The following is a 20,793-nucleotide window of genomic DNA, read 5'->3' on the forward strand; positions in this document are numbered from 1 at the left end:
ACAAATCGTTAACACTAAGAGAGAGTATGATGGATCAAAAAGGTGACTATCTAAATAATTGATAAAAGTTTTTGTCTTCTCACACTCAAAAAACAAGTAGGCTATGTTTCATCCACCCCACCACAGAAGGAACACACACTACTTGTCTGTATATTTTGCTATATGACAAAGAAATTTATATATTTATCATTATGAACTTCATTTGTGTGCGTCAAAGTTATAATCCACACTTTCATATGTGTGTTCAAAGTTGCTATTCACAGTTTCACATGGGAACCTCACAGGAACGCTATGCACCTGCAGATAAGAAACGAGAGGAGGATTTTAGGGAGGTTTCGACCAAGGTCATGCTGACTTGTTTTGCTCTCTGCTTTTCTTTAATAAAAGAGCCTCTTTGCGTCCAAGAGCTCAGAGACTGTTTCGGAGAGGTAAAGCACCTCCTCTCTATGTCTCTCCTCTTGGCGCCAGAGTATACTGAAAATTATACTACTTGTCTGTGGTTCTTGTGTCTATAATATTGGGAAGATTTTCCTAACATTCTTTGGTCCTTCGAAGCCGGTTGTCAATATATCCTTTCTGGAACTGATCGTCGGAAGTTGAAGACTGCAGCAGCCCGCGGACTACAACCGTGGAAAAGCCCCGTACGGTGAATTCCGTGCTGGCCAGCCGACGGCGACCAGCTCCTAGACTGGATTGACGACTTCCGAACTACAGAGCAGAACCATAACAGTGTGAGTATAATTTCATAGGCCTAATAGTCTTGGACTATTTCTAGAAAAGGGAAGAGTCGCATTAAGTTGCCGTTCCCAAGGGAAAAGTCGCATTAAGTTGCCGTTCTCTTAGCTGTATAAAGATAAACTTTCCAGGGGGGTTAGAGTCCCGCCTGAGGTTTATCTAAAAAGGGGGGTTAGAGTCCCACCTTAAAAATAGGGGGTTAGAGTCCCACCTTAAAAATAGGGGGTTAGAGCAGTGTGCGAGTTATACCACGGTCTCCGGGGGAGCCGGGGGGCGGGGCGTTTTTTTTTTTTTTTGGGGGGGGGGGGGGGGGGGGGGCAAAGTTTGCATGCCGATCCTGCAACAGCATAGGCATAGGCCTATTATAAAGAGAAAATTCGTTGCACACGGGTGCGATAGGTCTAACAGCTATATGGCCATATTTAGACGAAACACCCTGATGGATCACGTCAACAGATTTCCCGAATGGGCTACGCAAACTTCAGTGAACTTGATAGTAAATAATCCACGGACCACCAATAATGTGTCTTCTGACTGTTTAATTGAATCAACTTAGAATTAGGCTACTCAACAACTTACATTGTTTCACAACCACATGGGATATCCTGTACACAGAGCCAAACACACGAAATAAGAGAAGCCAGCGGCTGCAACCATGAACACATTATGGCAAAGCCTTTACAATACAGGGCACAACACAACCCTCTCCCTGCCTGGAGAGACGCAACGCCATACACAACACAACGATGCACAGAGCCATTATCTTTTAGACATTCGACTACAGTGCTAGTGTGAACGAGCTTGTGTGAGTGGGTAGTGGGTGGAGCTGCGGGCAGCGTCCCCAAGTTTCAAGCGCGAAAGCAGGCACTTTTTTCATGAATCATGAACTCAAAATACAATTTTATTTATCTGATTTTACACCTTTGAGGGAAAACCATGGTCAAAATATAATTTATTTGGCAATCATTAATATTTTAGAGCTCCCCCAAAATTTCACAAACCATGTTTCCAGGGGAGCTCAGGTGGCCACTAGGGGAGCCATGGCTCCCCCTGCTCCCCCCTAACTCGCACCCTGGGTTAGAGTCCCACCTTAAAAATAGGGGGTTCGAGTCCCGCCTGAACTATCAAATAGGGGTTCGAGTCCACTATATTGATAATAGAGGGAAAGAAAGAGTCCTGAACTATCAAATAGGGGTTAGAGTCCACTATATTGATAATAGAGGGAAAGAAGGAGTGTGACTGAGAAGTGTGTGTGTGAAGGGATTGTCTGTGAGTTAAAACGAACAACAGAGCCTGTGAGAGATAAAACACCCAGGGGAAGCCGGACTAAGGTCTAGAAGCTCGCTTCCCAGGCTTGTTGTTTGCCCTAAGAGGACGACACAGAACAATCTCTTATTTGTGCAAAATGGGGAATACTCAAGATAAAGAACAACTTTTGAAAGGCGATGCCAAATTCATAGCTAGAGTCCATCCAGGAACTGAAAATTGGCTATTACGATGGAAAAATAAATTCAAATTTGCAAACTAAAACCAGAGTCATCATCATGCCATGCAGAAGTGCACCTGTATGACGATGATTACGGTAAAACTCCAAATTGGCCCCCACCGCCGCCTCCGGTGGAGGCATTTCCAATGGTAGAACTGCCCAATCCAACATTTAAGCCAGACGTGGCTGAGGGTCAAAATAATCCACGATTAATGTATGTCTATAGGACATGGACACAGGACGACGTAAAAAAAGGTCGAAAGGATGTTCCGCTTTAAAATGGGCTCTGATTGGAGCCGTGTTAAAGATAGCTTTGTAGCCCATCAGGCTGGTACAGCGTATGCGCCTGGTTCTCTGGATTTAAATCAACAAGTCCAAAGCCTAGAGAATAAATGTAAAGACGTGTTTAAAAAACATTGCAATTACACCAAAATACACGCCACCACACAGAAAGATGATGAAGATGTCTGGAAGTTTAGAGACAGATTTGAAAAAGTTTTTAAAGCCTATAACGGCCTAAAGTCAGGGAGTGCAGAAAATAAGATAATTTATGGACAGAAATTAAAACAAGCATTACTCCAAAGTTTTAGACCAGAGATAAAAGGCTGGATAGAGAAACATTTTGTTTCTTTCAGAACTGCAGAACTGCCAGATTTTATGGAACATGCTAAACATTCAGAGAAAACAGTGAAGAATAAAAAGAAAGTAAGAGAAAAGAAAGACTCAGAGAACGTAGGGGAAGCATTTGTGATGGCATTACAAGGCAGAAATGGGTCAGAACAGAGAGATTATGAAAATGAAGGTGATGATAAGTGTTATAAGTGTGGGGGTCGCGGGCATTGGTCTCGTGACTGCGCCACCAAAGATGAGAAAGAACAAAGATACGATAGTGACCAGTATGTAAGTGGAGAAGGAGAAGAGCAAGAAATTTGTGAGGAATTTCTAGACTAGAGCTAATATGTGTTTAAATGACTAAGAAAGTGAAGAAAGAAAGCCTACATATTAAACTAAACATTTAAATTAAATATTTAAATTCTGTTGAAGTTGTGCTTTTTCACCCATTGACTGTGAAAATCCCACATGCCGTCTCCCTACTGCTGTTATAAACTAATATGACATTCTTATCTCGTATGACAGTATTGTTATCACAACCACACATTAAATATGGTGTAAACAAACAAAGCAGCTTATGCAGTGACTAACTGCTAAATTAGAAGTTAAACTTTTGTCTGCCACATGCTCTGCACAGGTAGCCGAATTGACTGGGCTGACCAGAGCATGTGAGCTTTTTGCCAAAAAGAAAGTGACAATATACACAGACAGCCAATATGCCTTTGCTGTGTCTTACATTGCTGAAATCAATGTACAAATGGGTAGCAATTTTGAGTCATGGGCAGAGCCATGTCTCAACAGGAGGGATGTGTGAACTAGTAGACAAACACTATAACATATAGATTTACAAACTACTCACAAAATGTTTGTTATCAGTGCATCATATGTACTGTATTGATGTAGGAGTAGTGGAACAACTAATTAAAACACTGTGTTCAAAGGAATATGTGGACACGGATACTGCTCCCTCTCTCTCTGTTTTTCCACAGGATCCCAGAGTGAAACCAGAAGATTGGGTGTTCATCAAAGTCATGAAGAAAAAGTGCTGGTCTGACCCGCGTTGGGAAGGACCCCACCAAATCATCCTATCTACACCCACTGCAGTGAAGGTGGAGGGCCGGACCGCTGGACGCATCTCTCTCACTGTAAGGTTCCAGTCAACCGCTGAGGAGGGGAAGCCCGACTGCAAAGGGGATTAGAGGTTTAGAATCTAGTCGTCTCAATGTCGGTGAAGATTTTGGATCCTCCTAAGCTTAGTGACGATGCCTTGAGATAACAGACTTTTAGTGTGGAGGATGGTCCTTGGAGCGGCTATCACTCTCACCTTACTGACACTTTTGTTAAGGACTGAACAAAGACTTTTTTCTTGAAAGACAAAGGAAGCCGAAAAAAAAAAGAGAGATTGATTTTGTCAAAGGATGTGCATACCTACATCACACATGTGTATCACTTAAATTCATGGTATCGTTATGCTCAAATGCTGGCTGATTTGAATAATGTGTCTGATTGCCATGTGTGTTCTCTGATGCCAATGTCTGTTTATCATTCCCGTTTAACAGCCGTAAAATTCCTCATGGACAGAGCTTGTGTATAGGCGAAGGGAAGTCTGGCAAAGATGACTTATAATTCATCCCACATGACAATACATAAAAATGGTATTAACATGATCTGTGAACCTTGTGCAGGGACACACCCTTTGAAGTACATAAAGTGTAGTGTAACATTGACCCCTTACTGTATGCCACTGTTAAACCTAGAACAAGATTCCAACTGTGTTTTTTCAGAGATGGTTCTGTGCCGGTGGGGAGTTTGCTTTTTACAGGTGTTATCAGTGAAGTTTAGAATGTAGCCCTACATTTTGTAGAATTAAGCTTTGATTATTTGAGGACTAGCCCTCATTGCATATAGCCCATCAAAATGTTGATGTGAATTTGCTTGCTTGATTGTTGTGATAATAAGGGGCTGGGAAAAACATATGTGTAGTAGAAGGTGAGTTTTTCTCCTTTTGCTTGTGTACACAAGTGCCGCTGCTATAGCAGGGTAATGGAAGAATTTTTCCTTCAACGGTTTTCTCCTCAAATTAAGATCAATCATGACTGAGGTTTTCCGGTAAGGTTTTCGCTTCCATCAAACGGTTTGAAACTTGCTATTCGAGTTGGTAACAATTGCTACACGCTTTGATTTTGATTTTATGTGTGTGGTTGGAATAAGGGTATGTTTAGTGTGAAGACAATATATACATATTTCAGTTTTCTTTTTATTAGTTTTAGTTAAGAAGTTTAATCCTTTTGGTTTAAATGTAATGTTTGATTTATTAACCTCATAATCAACAAAGAAGTTGTTGCATAAAACCTGTATTGGAGATGTAGCAATGAAACAAATGATTGTGAAGTTTACTAATGATAAACAGGAGGGAAATGACAAAGAAATTTATATATTTATCATTATGAACTTCATTTGTGTGCGTCAAAGTTATAATCCACACTTTCATATGTGTGTTCAAAGTTGCTATTCACAGTTTCACATGGGAACCTCACAGGAACGCTATGCACCTGCAGATAAGAAACGAGAGGAGGATTTTAGGGAGGTTTCGACCAAGGTCATGCTGACTTGTTTTGCTCTCTGCTTTTCTTTAATAAAAGAGCCTCTTTGCGTCCAAGAGCTCAGAGACTGTTTCGGAGAGGTAAAGCACCTCCTCTCTATGTCTCTCCTCTTGGCGCCAGAGTATACTGAAAATTATACTACTTGTCTGTGGTTCTTGTGTCTATAATATTGGGAAGATTTTCCTAACACTATAATAACACTCACTGGGTATATTTGAAGAATTTTGAATTGAACCTCTCTCACTGTATTTGTAATGCAATATTTACTAGGCAATAACCAAGCTGTTTTCCCATTAATATCAGAAATTAAAGAACCCCAATAGAATTTCCCTCTAGGCTTTATTTGTTTTCTGGATTGAAAGATCTGACGGACATGTTTATTATTATGTTTTTTTTATCAAGTCAACCCTTTTCAAAAGTAACTTATGTTGAGCGTGTGTCCAACCCAAATGACAAGTGACTGGACTAACTGCTGGACTAACCCCTTAGGGATAGCTTTAACCAGTGTTGAAGTTCTGAATGAAACACAATTTCCAAGCAAGAAGACACTGTTGGTGAAATTTAGATAACTTGACAGGTAATTTGGAGGGTGCATAGTCACATTTTAAAAGGAAAGAAAGGCCACCAACTCGTTTAAATATATTATTTGGAGTAAAAAAACACAAAGAATTGGAATAAATAAGACACTTTTTATCCATCCAATTCTAAATGAGTTTACAGTGTCTGTGAAGTCCATAAGGTCTAATCCACTCTGTGCTTTACAATTAGAAAGAACCTCCTTTTTAAGCTTATTGGGTTTATTTTTCCAGATAAAGTCAAGAAAAAAATATTGATCTCTTTAATAGTTTTATCATTGATAAATAAAGCTAGAGAGGGGTAAACAAAATGGGAGGGTGTCTGCCTTGACCAAACGACTTCTACCAAAGTTAGGAATAGCCTAGTTTTTGTCTTGTCCATTTTTGAAGTGAAGTTTAACTGCTGTCAATCGGCTATGTTTTTGGTTATGTGGATTCCTAAATACTTATCAGTTTGTTTTACTGGAATATCATTCAGAACAGTGACATAGAGACGTTTAGCTTCTGAGGCCCTGGAGAAGTGTTCAACCAAAGATAAGGCACAAGGCAGCTGAATGGTAGCCAACAGAATGGTAGCCAATCATCTGCCAGTTGCGCAATTTTAATGTCTCTGTCGAAAATATTAATACCTTTGAAATTACAAAAAACATTATTAAGTAGGCTACACTTAATGCTAGCAGTTCTGTATCCAACCGAAATAAGAATGGGGAAACTGGACTCCCCTTTTGCGATTCGGGTTCCAGGAAGTGGCTTCTGATTAAGTATTATTGACTCCGCCTTAACAAGGCTACACAGCCCTGCCCCTGCGTGCATGCACAGGTGCGTGTTTCTCAGCCGTTGCCCTGCGCGCCCTTCCACGATGAGGCGTCTTTATGTCTACATATTTATGGGACATAATTAGAATGCTAACAAGTTGAGAAATCAGCACGATATCGAGCACATGGATAACTGTTGGATCTGCAGTTACCATCAGGACTGAAATAAAAGAGACTGAGAGGCTCAGAAGCTTGAGCACGGCAGCACGGCAGCGCCGCGAAAAGTGAAAGTGAAACGTAACTTAATTCCAGCCATTTTCAAAAGGGACTGGTAGCCTACTGGGAGAGGAAATGGCGTCCGTGTTTCTCTGAGGAATTCTCCTTTTTACGGCGAAACACTCAAGATTCCTGTTCTACATCAGCAGTGTCCAGTCTATGTGTGTGTGTTTGGAGCGTTTGAGACTTAGCAGAGGACACAACTTCACTCTCACAGCTGAAGCAGTAGCCTATAACGTGAGGTAAGATCCACTTTGTGATGGGCAGAAATTCTTTATGAAACAGGCCTATGCAATATGCACAATGCATATCACTGTATCACATCAAGTCCTGTGCCCTTGTTTTGAGGCAGAGTGTCTGTTTATGAGTCACAGCTCAACACAGGGATCTTAGTCTAGTCAGCTCTCTTATTGACCTATGACCTGCCACCTGCAGCTGATCTGCCATGACCTCTGTCTCCTAGTAGTGTTCTGACAGATGACTGATGTAGGCCACAGCTCTCACTGTAGATGATTCTAGAAACGTCTTGGGTGGTTGCGATATCACAGTTCTGACAGATGACTGATGTAGGCCACAGCTCTCACTGTAGATGATTCTATATACGCGAAGAATGCATTATTAAGAATATTAACGTTCAACTTCAACTTTCCATCTTTATTGTCCCAAAAGGGCAATTGATTGTGCAGCAAGACATACACTTTTGTAGACAACACAGGTAACAAAACAGGACAGACCATAAAGTGCAGTGTGCACATAGACATACAAAGCTGTACCTGATACAAGCAAATAACATCAAAATAAATTAAATAAATTAGGAATAAACATCAGATGAAGTGATCTATTTGAGATCAGTGTTTAACAGAGAGAGGTGAGCTGACTGATAAAATAGACTTGGCCTTCCTCAGGGTAGATTTCTTAGAGGTCAGTGAGGCTGCTTTGCTGAGCACCTATGATTTTACCACTGATCTTCACAATTTTGGCAAGAGAATGTTTTGCTTTAACACTGAGGTTATTAAACCAGCATGCCATAGAAAAAGACACATTAAATGTAGGAACAATGTCATAATAGTTTTCTGTAACGTGAACCAGATGGTAAGAGCTGAAATTCAGGGTGGAGGGGGTGAGCTCTGACTGATAAAATAGACTTGGCCTTCCTCAGGGTAGATTTCTTAGAGGTCAGTGAGGCTGCTTTGCTGAGCACCTATGATTTTACCACTGATCTTCACAATTTTGGCAAGAGAATGTTTTGCTTTAACACTGAGGTTATTAAACCAGCATGCCATAGAAAAAGACAGGACAGATGCAATGTAGGACCTGTAGAACAATGTCATAATAGTTTTGTCTACGTTGAACTTTGCCAGCTTACGCAAACAAAAGAGACGTTGGCCTTTCTTGTAGATATATTTTGTGTTAGTGTTAAAATTAAGCTTATTATCAATCCAGCTACCCAGGTACTTGTAAGATTCAACTACCTCCACAGCCTGCCCCTTGATAGTAGTGGTCAGAGAAGGGAGGGAGTTGCGCCTGAAATCGAAGACCATGTCCTTTGTTTTTGTGACATTCAGATGAAGGTGTGAACTGTCACACCAAGCAATGAAGTCGTCAATAACAGGACCATGATCAGATTCGTAACTGTGTAGGAGACTGACAATGATTGAATTGTCTGCAAATGTCAAAATGTGTCTATTAGCATGCTGACTACGGCAGTGATCTGTGTAGAGGATATATAGCAGAGGAGACAGGACACACCCCTGAGGTGCCCCTGTAGAAGATGTCATCTCATCTGAAAATATCCCATTCACCCTCACTTGCTGAGTCCTGTTTGTAAGGAAATCAAGGATCCAGCCAACTAAGCCACGGTCCAACTGAACATTTCTGATACGTTTGTCAACTAAAATGTGAGGTTGAATAGTATTAAAAGCGGATGAGAAATCCACAAATAAAATCTTAGCATGAGTGTTACTGCCCTCAAGGTGCTTAAATAACATGTGTAGTAGAGAAACAGTAGCATCCTCTACCCCCCGCTTGGACCTATAAGCAAACTGTAATGGGTCCAAGAGACTCTCTGTGCAGTTTAAAATGAACCTTTTCATAAGTTTTTCAAAACATTTCATTACCAAAGAGGTCAGGGCAACTGGCCTAAAATCATTCAGGACCTTAGGGTGATTGTGTTTAGCCACTGGGACAATAATAGAGTGTTTCCAAATTTTAGGGACTCCCTGTTCACTGAGAGAAAGCTGAAAAATATGATAAAATATTTCACCAAGCTGGTCAGCACATAACCTAAGCATTCTACCCCCATATTATCCGATCTTCTTAGGTTTTGTGTGTCTAAACACATCAATCACATCATGTACATCAAAAGGTGGGGAGACACTATCTCTAACGTCATTCTTTTGCTCTAAGATGGTGTTGTTGAATGTTGGTGTTCAGTTCCTGTGCAAACTGTTTATCACATTTAAACCCATCCAACACAATTCTAGAATCTCTTGTTTCTTTAGTTCCAGTTATCACTTTCATACTGTCCCATGCTGATCCTAAATTCTTTTTCTCCAGTTCCCCTACAAGCTTATCTTTATACTGACACTTTGCTCACTAGAGTTTATTCCGTTTTTTTCAGCTCAGCAGAGTTTCCTTCTCTAAATGCACTATATCAGGGGTATATCAATTAGAAACTCGAAAGGTCCACTCACAAAATTTGCAATCTTTTCAGGGTCCGGAACAGTGCATTTCCAAAATTAGAAAAAGAGTAGGCTAAATAAAAAGGCAGTAAATAAAAGGTTTGTGGATAATTCTGCTCGAAGTGAACATGCTTTGTTTTATAATGACATTTCAAGTTTCCACTTTTGACAAGTGCAACTGTCTCATTACCTCCGCCAAGGAGGTTATGTTTTCATCAGGGTTTGTTTGTTACCTACGTCAATTAGCCTAAGGAGGTTATGTTTTCATCGGGGTTTGTCTGTCTGTTTGTTTGTTAGCAAGATAACGCAAAAAGGGTATGGATGGATTTGTACTGTATGATTTTTTTAGGAAAGGTCTGAAATGACCTAAGGAAGAGACAATTACATTTTGAGAGTGATCAGGATCACCATTTGGAATCCAGGAGGCGCTTAATTGGCGAAGGTCTGCGCTCTCGGAGTGCTAGTTAGAGATTAAACACATTGGTTTCATGCTCCCCGCAGGCAGCAATGCATATTTGCCAGTCCTGACTCCATTCTGTCTAAACTCATGATTTTCGGAATCCAACTTTCGTTTTTTGTCAATTTTGGAGCACACCATGATATTTGCTTGGCTTGCTAAAGAAACAAATACCGCTCGTAAATCGTTGTAAGCTAGCTTTCTGATGTCCTGTGTGTGAGCCCAATGGATCTATGCACTCGCAGAGCATGCGCTCACGGTTACAATTATCATAGTTATGTAGGCTATTCAACCACTGATAGGACATTAGGATTGGGCGCGAGCGATAAGTGATCGGAAACACGTAGAAATCTCAACCCAATGAAATCTCGCTTGGATCACTATGAAAAAAATAAATAAAATAAATTAGTAAAATCTCGATTTTTTTGCTCGGTCCGGATGTCACTACGTTTGGGTCCGGATCCGGACCGGAGTCCGCCTATTGAGTACCCCTGCACTAGAGTTTATTCACTTTTTTTCAGCTCAGCAGATTTTTCTGTGTGCGCGTGCCGGCCGAGTGGAGAGAACTCGCATACTTCCTTTTCCTGTAAAGCAAAGTTTTAAGTGATTTTGTCACCCAAGGTTTACTGTTGGGATATATCTTAATCGTTTTATCTGGAATTATATTGTCCATACAGAAAGAAACATAACAACTAACGACATCTGAAAGGTCATCTAAGTCCAAGCAGGTTTCCTTAAACACCTGCCAATCCATGCAGTCGTAGCAGCCTTGCAAGCTCGGTATAGAATCTTCAGTCCAGACTTTAACTTGTTTGGTGAGGGGTTTGTAAAAAAATAAACAAAAGACTGAAATATTCAAGTATTCAGACCCTTTGTTATTTACAGTGTACCAACTGTCTTCTTAGATCTGGTCACGCAGTCAAACTGAGCCTTTACTTGGTCAGACAGGTAACCAAGGACCCAATGGTCATCAGCATCATCTGTGAGACCCCATACAGATGTGTGCATCTCATAATAATGTCCAGGGAATTCATTTAGGCACAACTCCAATCAAGTTCTCAAGGACCATTGACAGACGTACACAGCTCACTAGTGTCATAACAGAGGGTCTGAGTGCTTTGCTTTTGCTTTGTTTGTGGAGTATTGGTAGTCTGGCTATCACCATACTAAGCTCAATCTTTTAAGAATGAACATTAATACGGGGAGTCTGCTCTTTATTTCTACTGCACAAGGGGCGTGATGGATTTCAAAATGAGCATTGTTCAAATGGCTCCGTACACTTGGATTGTCCTTCAACCAATCAGACCAATGTCACAGTGCGTATTTTGCATAAGCTAATTTGTGATTGGACCCAAAAGTTGTGGACAGGAAGCAGGGGACATAGATGTGCAGGTTTCCGGCCTTAGCTGCCAGCGAAATCCAAATTCACCGGCAGGTCAGGCAAGGTTCACCCAGCCTGGACTATTGGAGTATTTTGTGAAGATTGATGACGCCAAAAAATATTTAAAGGAACACTTTGCCGTTTTTTCATATTGAGCTACGTTATTCCCTTAACTAAGACAAGTTGATACATACCTCTCACGTTTCAATACGTGCACTCACTGGCTCTGGTGCACGGCACTACTTTGACAGCACTTAGCTAGCCCAATGCATTCATTAGGATCCAAACAGAGATGAAGTTAGAAGCAACCAAACACCTCCACGTTTTCCCTATTAAAATACAGTTACATGAGTAGTCACACGACCAAGTATTGTGAGACAAAATAAAATGTGGTGCATTTCTAATTAGGTAAGACTGAAAACTATAGTATATTGTGTGGCGGAATAACACTTGGGAGCACTTAGACTCGGCGCAGTAATATCCTCACTCCAAAGTGAAACTGAAAGTGCAAGAGTGATGATATTACTACACCGAGTCAAAGTGCTCCCAAGTGTTAATTAAGGGAATAGCGTAGTTTAGTATGAAAAATCGGTGGTGTTCCTTTAAATCCATATTTCATTTAAGATGAGTCTGAAACATAAGCAAATGTGGAAACTGTAAAGGGTCAGAACACTTTCCAGGTGCACTGTACTGTAGGTAGTATTTTCAAGTAAATCAGTAGCCAATTAGAATGAAGTTTTCCACTATACTGTATATGGGCTAGACATGCACGGACAGAACAACTTCATTACAATGCAAGAGAGGTTGTTGAGCCCAGAAACAGGACATGCACAACATCACAATATAAAAATGGCCTAAATAATGTGGTCAACACTTTATGGCTGTGAAAACAATTGTACTTTGTATGCTGACTAAATGTCCCATTATCACATCTCTGGTGGGGTGGCACAGCTGACTAAATGCCCCACTATCACATCTCTGGTGGGGTGGCACAGCTGACTAAATGCCCCACTATCACATCTCTGGTGAGGTGGCATAACTGACTAAATGCCCCACTATCACATCTCTGGTGGGGTGGCACAGCTGACTAAATGCCCCACTATCACATCTCTGGTGGGGTGGCATAGCTGACTAAATGCCCCACTATCACATCTCTGGTGAGGTGGCACAGCTGACTAAATGCCCCACTATCACATCTCTGGTGGGGTGGCACAGCTGACTAATTGCCCCACTATCACATCTCTGGTGGGGTGGCACAGCTGACTAAATGCCCCACTATCACATCTCTGGTGGGGTGGCATAGCTGACTAAATGCCCCACTATCACATCTCTGGTGAGGTGGCACAGCTGACTAAATGCCCCACTATCACATCTCTGGTGGGGTGGCACAGCTGACTAATTGCCCCACTATCACATCTCTGGTGGGGTGGCACAGCTGACTAAATGCCCCACTATCACACCTCTGGTGGGGTGGCATAGCTGACTAAATGCCCCACTATCACTGGTGGGGTGGCATAGCTGACTAAATGCCCCACTATCTCATATCTGGTGGGGTGGCATAGGGGGGGCTGACTAAATGCCCCACTATCTCATATCTGGTGGGGTGGCACTTGGGGTGGGCGACTAAATGCCCCACTATCTCATATCTGGTGGGGTGGCACTTGGGGTGGCTGACTAAATGCCCCACTATCTCATATCTGGTGGGGTGGCACTTGGGGTGGCTGACTAAATGCCCCACTATCACATCTCTGGTGGGGTGGCACAGCTGACTAAATGCCCCACTATCACATCTCTGGTGGGGTGGCATAGCTGACTAAATGCCCCACTATCACATCTCTGGTGGGGTGGCATAGCTGACTAAATGCCCCACTATCACATCTCTGGTGGGGTGGCATAGCTGACTAAATGCCCCACTATCACATCTCTGGTGGGGGGGGGGGGGGGGGGGGGCACTTGGGGTGGCTGACTAAATGCTGGGGTCTGTGCATGAACATAACACAGTGATCTGCTTTTATTGCAGGCAAAATGGCTACTGGTGGCACAGACAAAGGTAAGCAGTGTGTGTGTGTGTGTGTGTGTGTGTGTGTGTGTGTGTGTGTGTGTGTGTGTGTGTGTGTGTGTGTGTGTGTGTGTGTGTGTGTGTGTGTGTGTGTGTGTGTGTGTGTGTGTGTGTGTGTGTGTGTGTGTGTGTGTGTGTGTGTGTGTGTGTGTGTGTGTGTGTGTATACAGGGCTCCAGTCTAACTCTAGTAGCACTGGTGCTTCCTACTGCAAATGTGTAGGAGCAGCAGTCCAAAATGTAAACTCTGCAGACATTAGTGTGGAACACTCCACTCTCAACATTCCATTCCAGTACATTCCATTGTTTTCAATAGAGCCCTTCAGTGTTTGGAAACATCCAGAAGTTGGGTGCATGCGTAGCTAATAGAATGGCATGTTGAACTGTCAAGGAACACATTGTCATTGTCACCAAAGGACCGTGTACCATAATGTTTACCGTCTGCCTGATCCTGAGCTGAGAACAGAATGTGTAGACGGTGTTAGCAAGTGGCCAGAGATTCATCGGCCCGCCATATTTCGCTATTTGGTTGACGAGTAGGTATTTTACAAGTAGACATTTTTCCTTTTTCATTTCCTTGACGTTTCAGTCAATTTACACACACACACACACGATTCATTGGGATGGGAAGCCCCAATATATGCACACATTTGTCTTGTAATGTGAACCATGAAGGCCTCAATAGAAACCTGCAATGCCACTTCACTCTCCTCTCTCACTCCCCTCTGCAAGATCATAGTGAGCACACCTCTTGTGGTAATGATCCAAATATAATGCCAATATACTGCACTCTGAAAACAGTATGGCCAACCATACCTGGTGTTCCTATAGCATTCATGTAAACTGCACAGGCCATTGCTGATAGAAATATTCGATTATTTTCTGTTTTTGCTTTTTATTCAACATCTGCTCACCTACTGACTCTGTGTGTGTGTGTGTGTGTGTGTGTATGTGTGTGTGTGTGTGTGTGTGTGTGTGTGTGTGTGTGTGTACATCATTAACACTGCTGTGTTTCCCCCTGCAGATTATAAACTGGTCGTCCCTGATCGTGGTGTGCAGTGTAATGATGGTGATGATGTCACACTGCGCTGTCACCTGTCTCCTGAAACCAGTGCTGTTGCCATGGAGATCAGGTGGTTTAAGGGGACAGAGTGTATCTACCTGTATAGGAGTGGTCATGTGATTGAGGGGAGGGGCTATGAGGGCAGAGTGAGTGTGGACCCCCAGCAGCTGCAGAGAGGAGGCGTGTCTCTCACACTGAGGAGGAGCAGCTGGTGGGGAGATGATAATGGAGTGTACACATGCCAGGTCATCAGTGGAGGACACCGGGAGGAGGGAAGAGTCGGGTTGGTGATCAAACGTGAGTCTTCTGTTTCTCTGTTGTAAAGAGTTCAGTGTATGAACCAGATTACACTCACTGCATACTGAACATCACACACACACACACACACTCACACACACACAAACACAGAGTTGTAGTGACCCACTACACACACGCACACACACACACACACAGTTGAAGAGACCAAGTGCAAAGTAATGTGAGCATGAGCATGTGTAACACACACACGCACACACGCACACACACACACTCACGCACACACACACACAGACACACAAACAATTGTAGTGACTCAAGTGGAAAATGATGACCACATTAACACATTAGCACACACACACACGCACACACTATGTTGTGAGTATTCTTACTGTCCTCGTACAATGTAATGTTTGTATCTAGACACACACACACACACACACACACACACACACACACATGCACAATGCTAGACATGCATGTACAGTAAGCGTTACTTGAGAATGGCCATTTCACTCACGCTTTGCCTGATTCACGTTCGGCGTGAAATGTATTACAGATGCATTACAACTTACCGCCACTAGGTGGCAGTACAGTCCGCTGTAGCATTGCTGCGGTGTGATTGATACTGTAGCCCAGTTCTACTCATTCAATAGGCGGCCAGGAAGCAACCTCTAGTGGCCCAGCCCATATAGTATATTTCAGAAATGCCAACAGAAATCCCTAGGAGCCTAGTCACCTACAGACTGCAACACTACAACTCTTTTATTGTTTTGTTTTTTCGGGTGTTTGTCAATTCAGTCTGGCACTCTGAAAATGTTCGCAAGGCTCTGCACTTCGAAAAAGACGAGCATGAACTAACAAACTATTTGTCATAGTTCAAAATTGCCATTAACACAAGCAGCAGATTGAAATAACACTTTATGTTTCATTCCAGAGTTTGACTGCGTCTCTATAATAGTTCCGTAATCTGACGTAGGCCTATTTCCTCATGAATGTAATTCTGTAATTTCTCTTTGGATAGCTATCTATCTATCCAAGGGCGTCAGTTTAGTTTTCAGGGGACAAAAACGCTATTTTACAGCTTGGTTTGATAAGTGCTGGGGACATACATTTTATATGATCTTAACGATGTTGAGGACTTGTTGCGTTTCTGACTCTGCTGCGCTGTTGTCGCCAGAACAAGTTTTAAACGCACAGGCCTACTAGGCTATATTTAGGTTACTTTATCAGCTTCGTACTTAAATGGCTCATTCCGAGGAGAATGAAGGCTAGTTCGCTGGCTTCTATCATGTCCTCAGGACTCGGCTCGCGCAAAAAAAAACGAAACCAGAGCCAGAGTGATGCTGAAACCGGTCTGTGTCCTAGTTCATTCTAACTCCACGAAAATTACCACCGCTTGTTAGTTTGCTTTACTTTGTGGAGTAATCCATATGGATTGGTGAATATGTAGGCTTTAGACCTACTTTCTCGGGGGGCAGAGACATTTTTCAAGGTGGTGTAGGCCCTGAAATACAGTAGCCAAAGCATAAATATTTTAATCGTAGTTGGGCTATTCGAAATTGCACTCTGATCAGCGGAGGACGGGAGCAGTGAATATAAATAGCCTAGGCTATTGGTCGTTTATCGAAGAACAGTACAGGGTTTCCCGCAGCGCTTTCCTGCTAAGGCGGCCGCCTTAACAACACAGGGCTGCCGCCTTAACTAGCGTCTTCAAGAAATAAATAAATAAATAACTATATTATGTATAGTGATATTCGCCGTATTACTCTGTCATGTTTTCTCCATGTCATTCCAAACCGTAGCCGCTAGTCTCCCTTCTCTGTAGAACGCATAAAGAAAAGAAACTTTTTCAAATCGAGTTGGCCTATGCGCACAGGCGACGCGCTCATTCAGCATGAGTATTTGATATCAGGTCAGGTGCCACTGCCACGCATATCTCAGTGACTGCGAACACAAATAGCCTAAACCTTGCTAGATTTGACGACTCTCACAGGAATGGTTCTCCGTTGAATCTACCAAATGTGTGGGATGAGCGGCATAACACTTTTGAGCGCTTTATCTTTTTTTTTTAATCACTCGTCTACTATGAATGCATAGCCCACTGCATCTTGTAATTTGTTGTGACAAACACTTGTGCCATCTAGCCTACAGCTAACAACAACTTGTGACGGCTATTCATTCACGTGTTGTACAATACTGAAATTGTCTGAGGTTTACACAGGCTAGTTTAAACTTTAAACATAGCCTCTTGTCTCCATGCCAGTTTCATTCATCCCGACCGGGCGGGACGCACGTTTCCGTTTTGTAGAAATAATTCCTGAATGTTTTTGTTCAGAGCTGAACATGCAACTGTATTTGACAGACAACAGATTTGGTTGCTAGTGACAAAATATTAGCGTTCAATGCGGTACGATCTCGCTAATTATGTTTTTAAAAGCATTAAAAACGTTCCGGCTCTCTTAGGCTATATGAGCAACAGGCACAAATACAGCTCCAATCAAAGAATTGCAGCTTTAGGCTACTAAATCACAATTCAATAACTAACTTTACCATACTTTACCATACAGTCGCAATGTTACATGTTCATACAGTTTCATCTTTATTTCATGATATATTCTAAAATATCCACCATTACAAATATTCTTGGTTTTAATAGAATATTATAATATTGACTGGCTTTAAAATATATCCTATGGTGCTATGCTGAGCAGTGCAAAGGTTTTGAAAGATACAAAAGGCCCTGCATTGGAGTTATAAACTTACACTTTTAAGGTATAATATTGTCTAAATTGTGTAAATGATGTTTAATTGGTTGCTGATTCAATTAAATCTGATACAATGAATGTGAAATCCAGGTATATTGCTGTCATTAGTGTCAAAATTCAACATTTTCAACATGCTGACAGCCTACTAATTTTTTACTTCAGCTGACCTCCTTGTCTTTAAGTAAATCAGAAAAGAAGTTATTTAGATAAGTGTGTGCTAGACTGCTCCTGTAGCCAACAATCCCCTCTCTACCCTTTGGGAATTGAACTGTTATATGATCCTTGGTGATGTAAATTATGAAAACCCCTTTATTTGGTTGGTCTTGATGTGGCCTTGACTCCTTTAAGACTCGGTCTCGACTCAGACTTGCTTCCTGAAAGACTCGGTCGTTGTCACTCGGTCTCGGCTGCAGTTCAACCAACGGTCTCGACCCCCCCCCCCCCCCCCCCCCATCGTAGGGCAGTGGCAGCGATGCGGTGGGGACGCTACGGCGACGCCCCCTTCCCCTGGACAGACACCACCTTAACTAACACATTTTCTGGGGGAAACCCTGCAGTAGCCTACCATGCCTTACTATTATCTTTGATATTTCATGTGCATGGTTTTGAATATTTTAACAGTTGCCAAAAAATATAAGGGATTCAGTCAGTCGAGTATATTTGATATTCGCGGCATAGGCCTACACTTGAAACGCACGATCAAAACGTGTTGTTTCTGCGTAGACAGACCTTCGGCTACACTTGACATGCAGTTGTGTTCTGTTCTCAGAGCATATGCTTTCTCTGTCTATGATCTGCAGCTTTTTTCACGAACTGCTGACCTCCTCGACACTCGAAAGAAAATTCGGCCACTGAGCAGCGAAGTTGCCGATGCCATGCGTGCTTCTCAAGTCTGATAATTTGCAGCACGATCGAATGGTATTATGGAATCATGGACTGAAAGAAAAATAAACTAGCTAAAGGTTTCTCCAATCAGGAAATACATCTTAATTTACATTTAAATTCTTTAATTTAAATAGCCTAGGCTACTTAATTTAAATACTTCTTAATTTAATCCTACTGTCAACTCAAATTGGTGAGGGTTCTGTTACATCTGCGATCAAGTGATTTGAAACATAGAAAATATTATAACGATTAGTCTAGTCTAGTCTTTGACTTGAGTCGTTTTCCAAGCATCTGCCGTGCCGACTGAGGCATTCCATTCAAATAGTAGCCTATACACAAAGCGAGCCATCAAGTGTTGGAAGCTAACTGTAGCCTACCATCCCCCCTCTGTGAAAAAAAAAAATCCCCCCCCCCCCCAGAGCAGTTTCACACATCATTAGCAATCTTATGTTGAGTGTGCGTCTGCAACAGGGAGCTTTTTCGGCTTTCGGAAACAGCAGCGTCATTTTTTTGCCGGGGACCGGGTGCTACATGTCTCCACCACTTTTTTATGACGAACGATTTTGTCCCCACCACTTTTGAGATGTTTATCAATTCATCAAAAAAAGTGGCCCCAGCCGTGGCGCAACTGGCTGGGGCACCTGCACCGCACGCCGGCGACCCGGGTTCGATTCCCGCCCCGTGGTCCTTTCCGGATCCCACCCCGACTCTCTCACCCATTCGCTTCCTGTCTCTCTCTACTGTCCTGTAAAAATTAAAGGCACAAAAGCCCAAAAAATATACTTAAAAAAAAAAAAAATTCATCAAAAAAAGTTGGTGCCCACTGCCCAGGGCTACAGATAAACCTATTGTGATCGACGATGCCAACGCATGGACCGAAATAGCCGAAACAATGTGTTGTCATACCTGCAACAATGTAGGCCTTTTCCAAAAACAATTTCAGTTACTTTAACTGGAAGTGAAAGCTAGGGGTATTTAAGTATCTTTGCCTCGGTCTTGTCTTGGTCTTACTGTCTTGGTCTTGCCGTCTCTGGTCGACATAGTGGTCGGGAGATTTGCAACAAATTACAAACAACAAATTTCTGGCGTAGGGGCCTACCGAGGTGTTTGCGGAAAGAAAACAAATCAGGTTCGCGGATAGAACTCGGTCAGATTAGCGCGATAAGGCATTGAACATTTTGACATTTTTGACAATAAAATACATGTAAAATATTTCCCTCACATCCGTCTTCCTATGTGCAGAAATGTGTTAAACTAGCTTATACTGGTGTTGTCCTCTTTGTCTTTTGTGTAATGCTGCAACCTCCCTGTCTCCGAGACAAATTTCTCCCTGGTGGAGACTAATAAAGAAATCTAATCTAATCTAATCTAATCTATTGACAACAAAATACGTGCGTTTAAGCTATAGGCTATTGTGTCAGCGCAACGATGCAATATAGGCCTACATTTTTAAAAAGTTGTCCATCCACCGTTGATGCAATCATTTTTCTGCATAAGAACATAGCCCAAACTTTCATAGGTAGATTATACCAATAGATCTCATGTTGCAGTTAAGTAGCCTATAGTTAAGGTAGCCTACTGTTTTCGATGAAAAAGGCAAGAGCTGATTTTCATGTCAATAACCCTCATTTGCGCTATGTTGATGTTAGGCTACACGCGTTGATAAGAATTTCATTTAGATAGGTCCACAGGACCTGTTGTGTTTTGTTCTGTTAGTTTGGCCATTTGTTTCTGAATGCCTTCCTACAGTTGCTTAATTACTAAATCAGGCTTTCCACACAAACAAACGTATTGTCATAGCCTAAGTATGAGAAACCATCAAGAGAATGACATTTTAACTGTATTGGGCTCGGACAGAAAAATCCGCACACACAGATATCCGAATCGACCCTCTGACTGATCGCATGGCTGATTTTAAAAATCGCTCATCCACTCGTCATCGCTCATGAGCATCCAAGCTATCTTATTGTACATGGCATCTCACCAGAATTCTTGAAATTGTCCATTACCCATGCAAACATTTATTTAGTAGCCTATTTACAAACTCTCTGTGTTTATTTTCAATTCTCTCGTTTCTCTGCGTTTCTCTCAATAGCCAACTAGGGCGACAAAGGGAAGGAAATATGATTTGACATTTAAGCTGACAGTTGTCAAATTTGCCGAACAAAATATAGGAGAAGACAAAACAAAGACAAAACATGTGT

The 20,793-nt window shown here is 42.1% G+C and overlaps 1 protein-coding gene across 1 annotated transcript in view; it reads left to right on the forward strand.

Moving 5' to 3' along the window:
- The first annotated feature begins 6,858 nt into the window (after positions 1-6,858).
- The window catches only part of LOC134079072 (butyrophilin subfamily 2 member A2-like), a 20,476-nt gene continuing 6,541 nt past the window's right edge, over positions 6,859-20,793 (forward strand). The window contains exons 1-3 of the mRNA XM_062535241.1: positions 6,859-7,284; positions 13,582-13,611; positions 14,643-14,978. Of these exons, the coding sequence (XP_062391225.1) occupies positions 13,587-13,611; positions 14,643-14,978 (361 nt within the window). The 5' untranslated portion in view covers positions 6,859-7,284; positions 13,582-13,586. The remainder of the gene's footprint in view (positions 7,285-13,581; positions 13,612-14,642; positions 14,979-20,793) is intronic.

The sequence above is a fragment of the Sardina pilchardus genome, chromosome 4 (genome assembly GCF_963854185.1).
Source record: "Sardina pilchardus chromosome 4, fSarPil1.1, whole genome shotgun sequence".
NCBI classification, from domain to species: Eukaryota; Metazoa; Chordata; class Actinopteri; order Clupeiformes; family Clupeidae; genus Sardina; species Sardina pilchardus.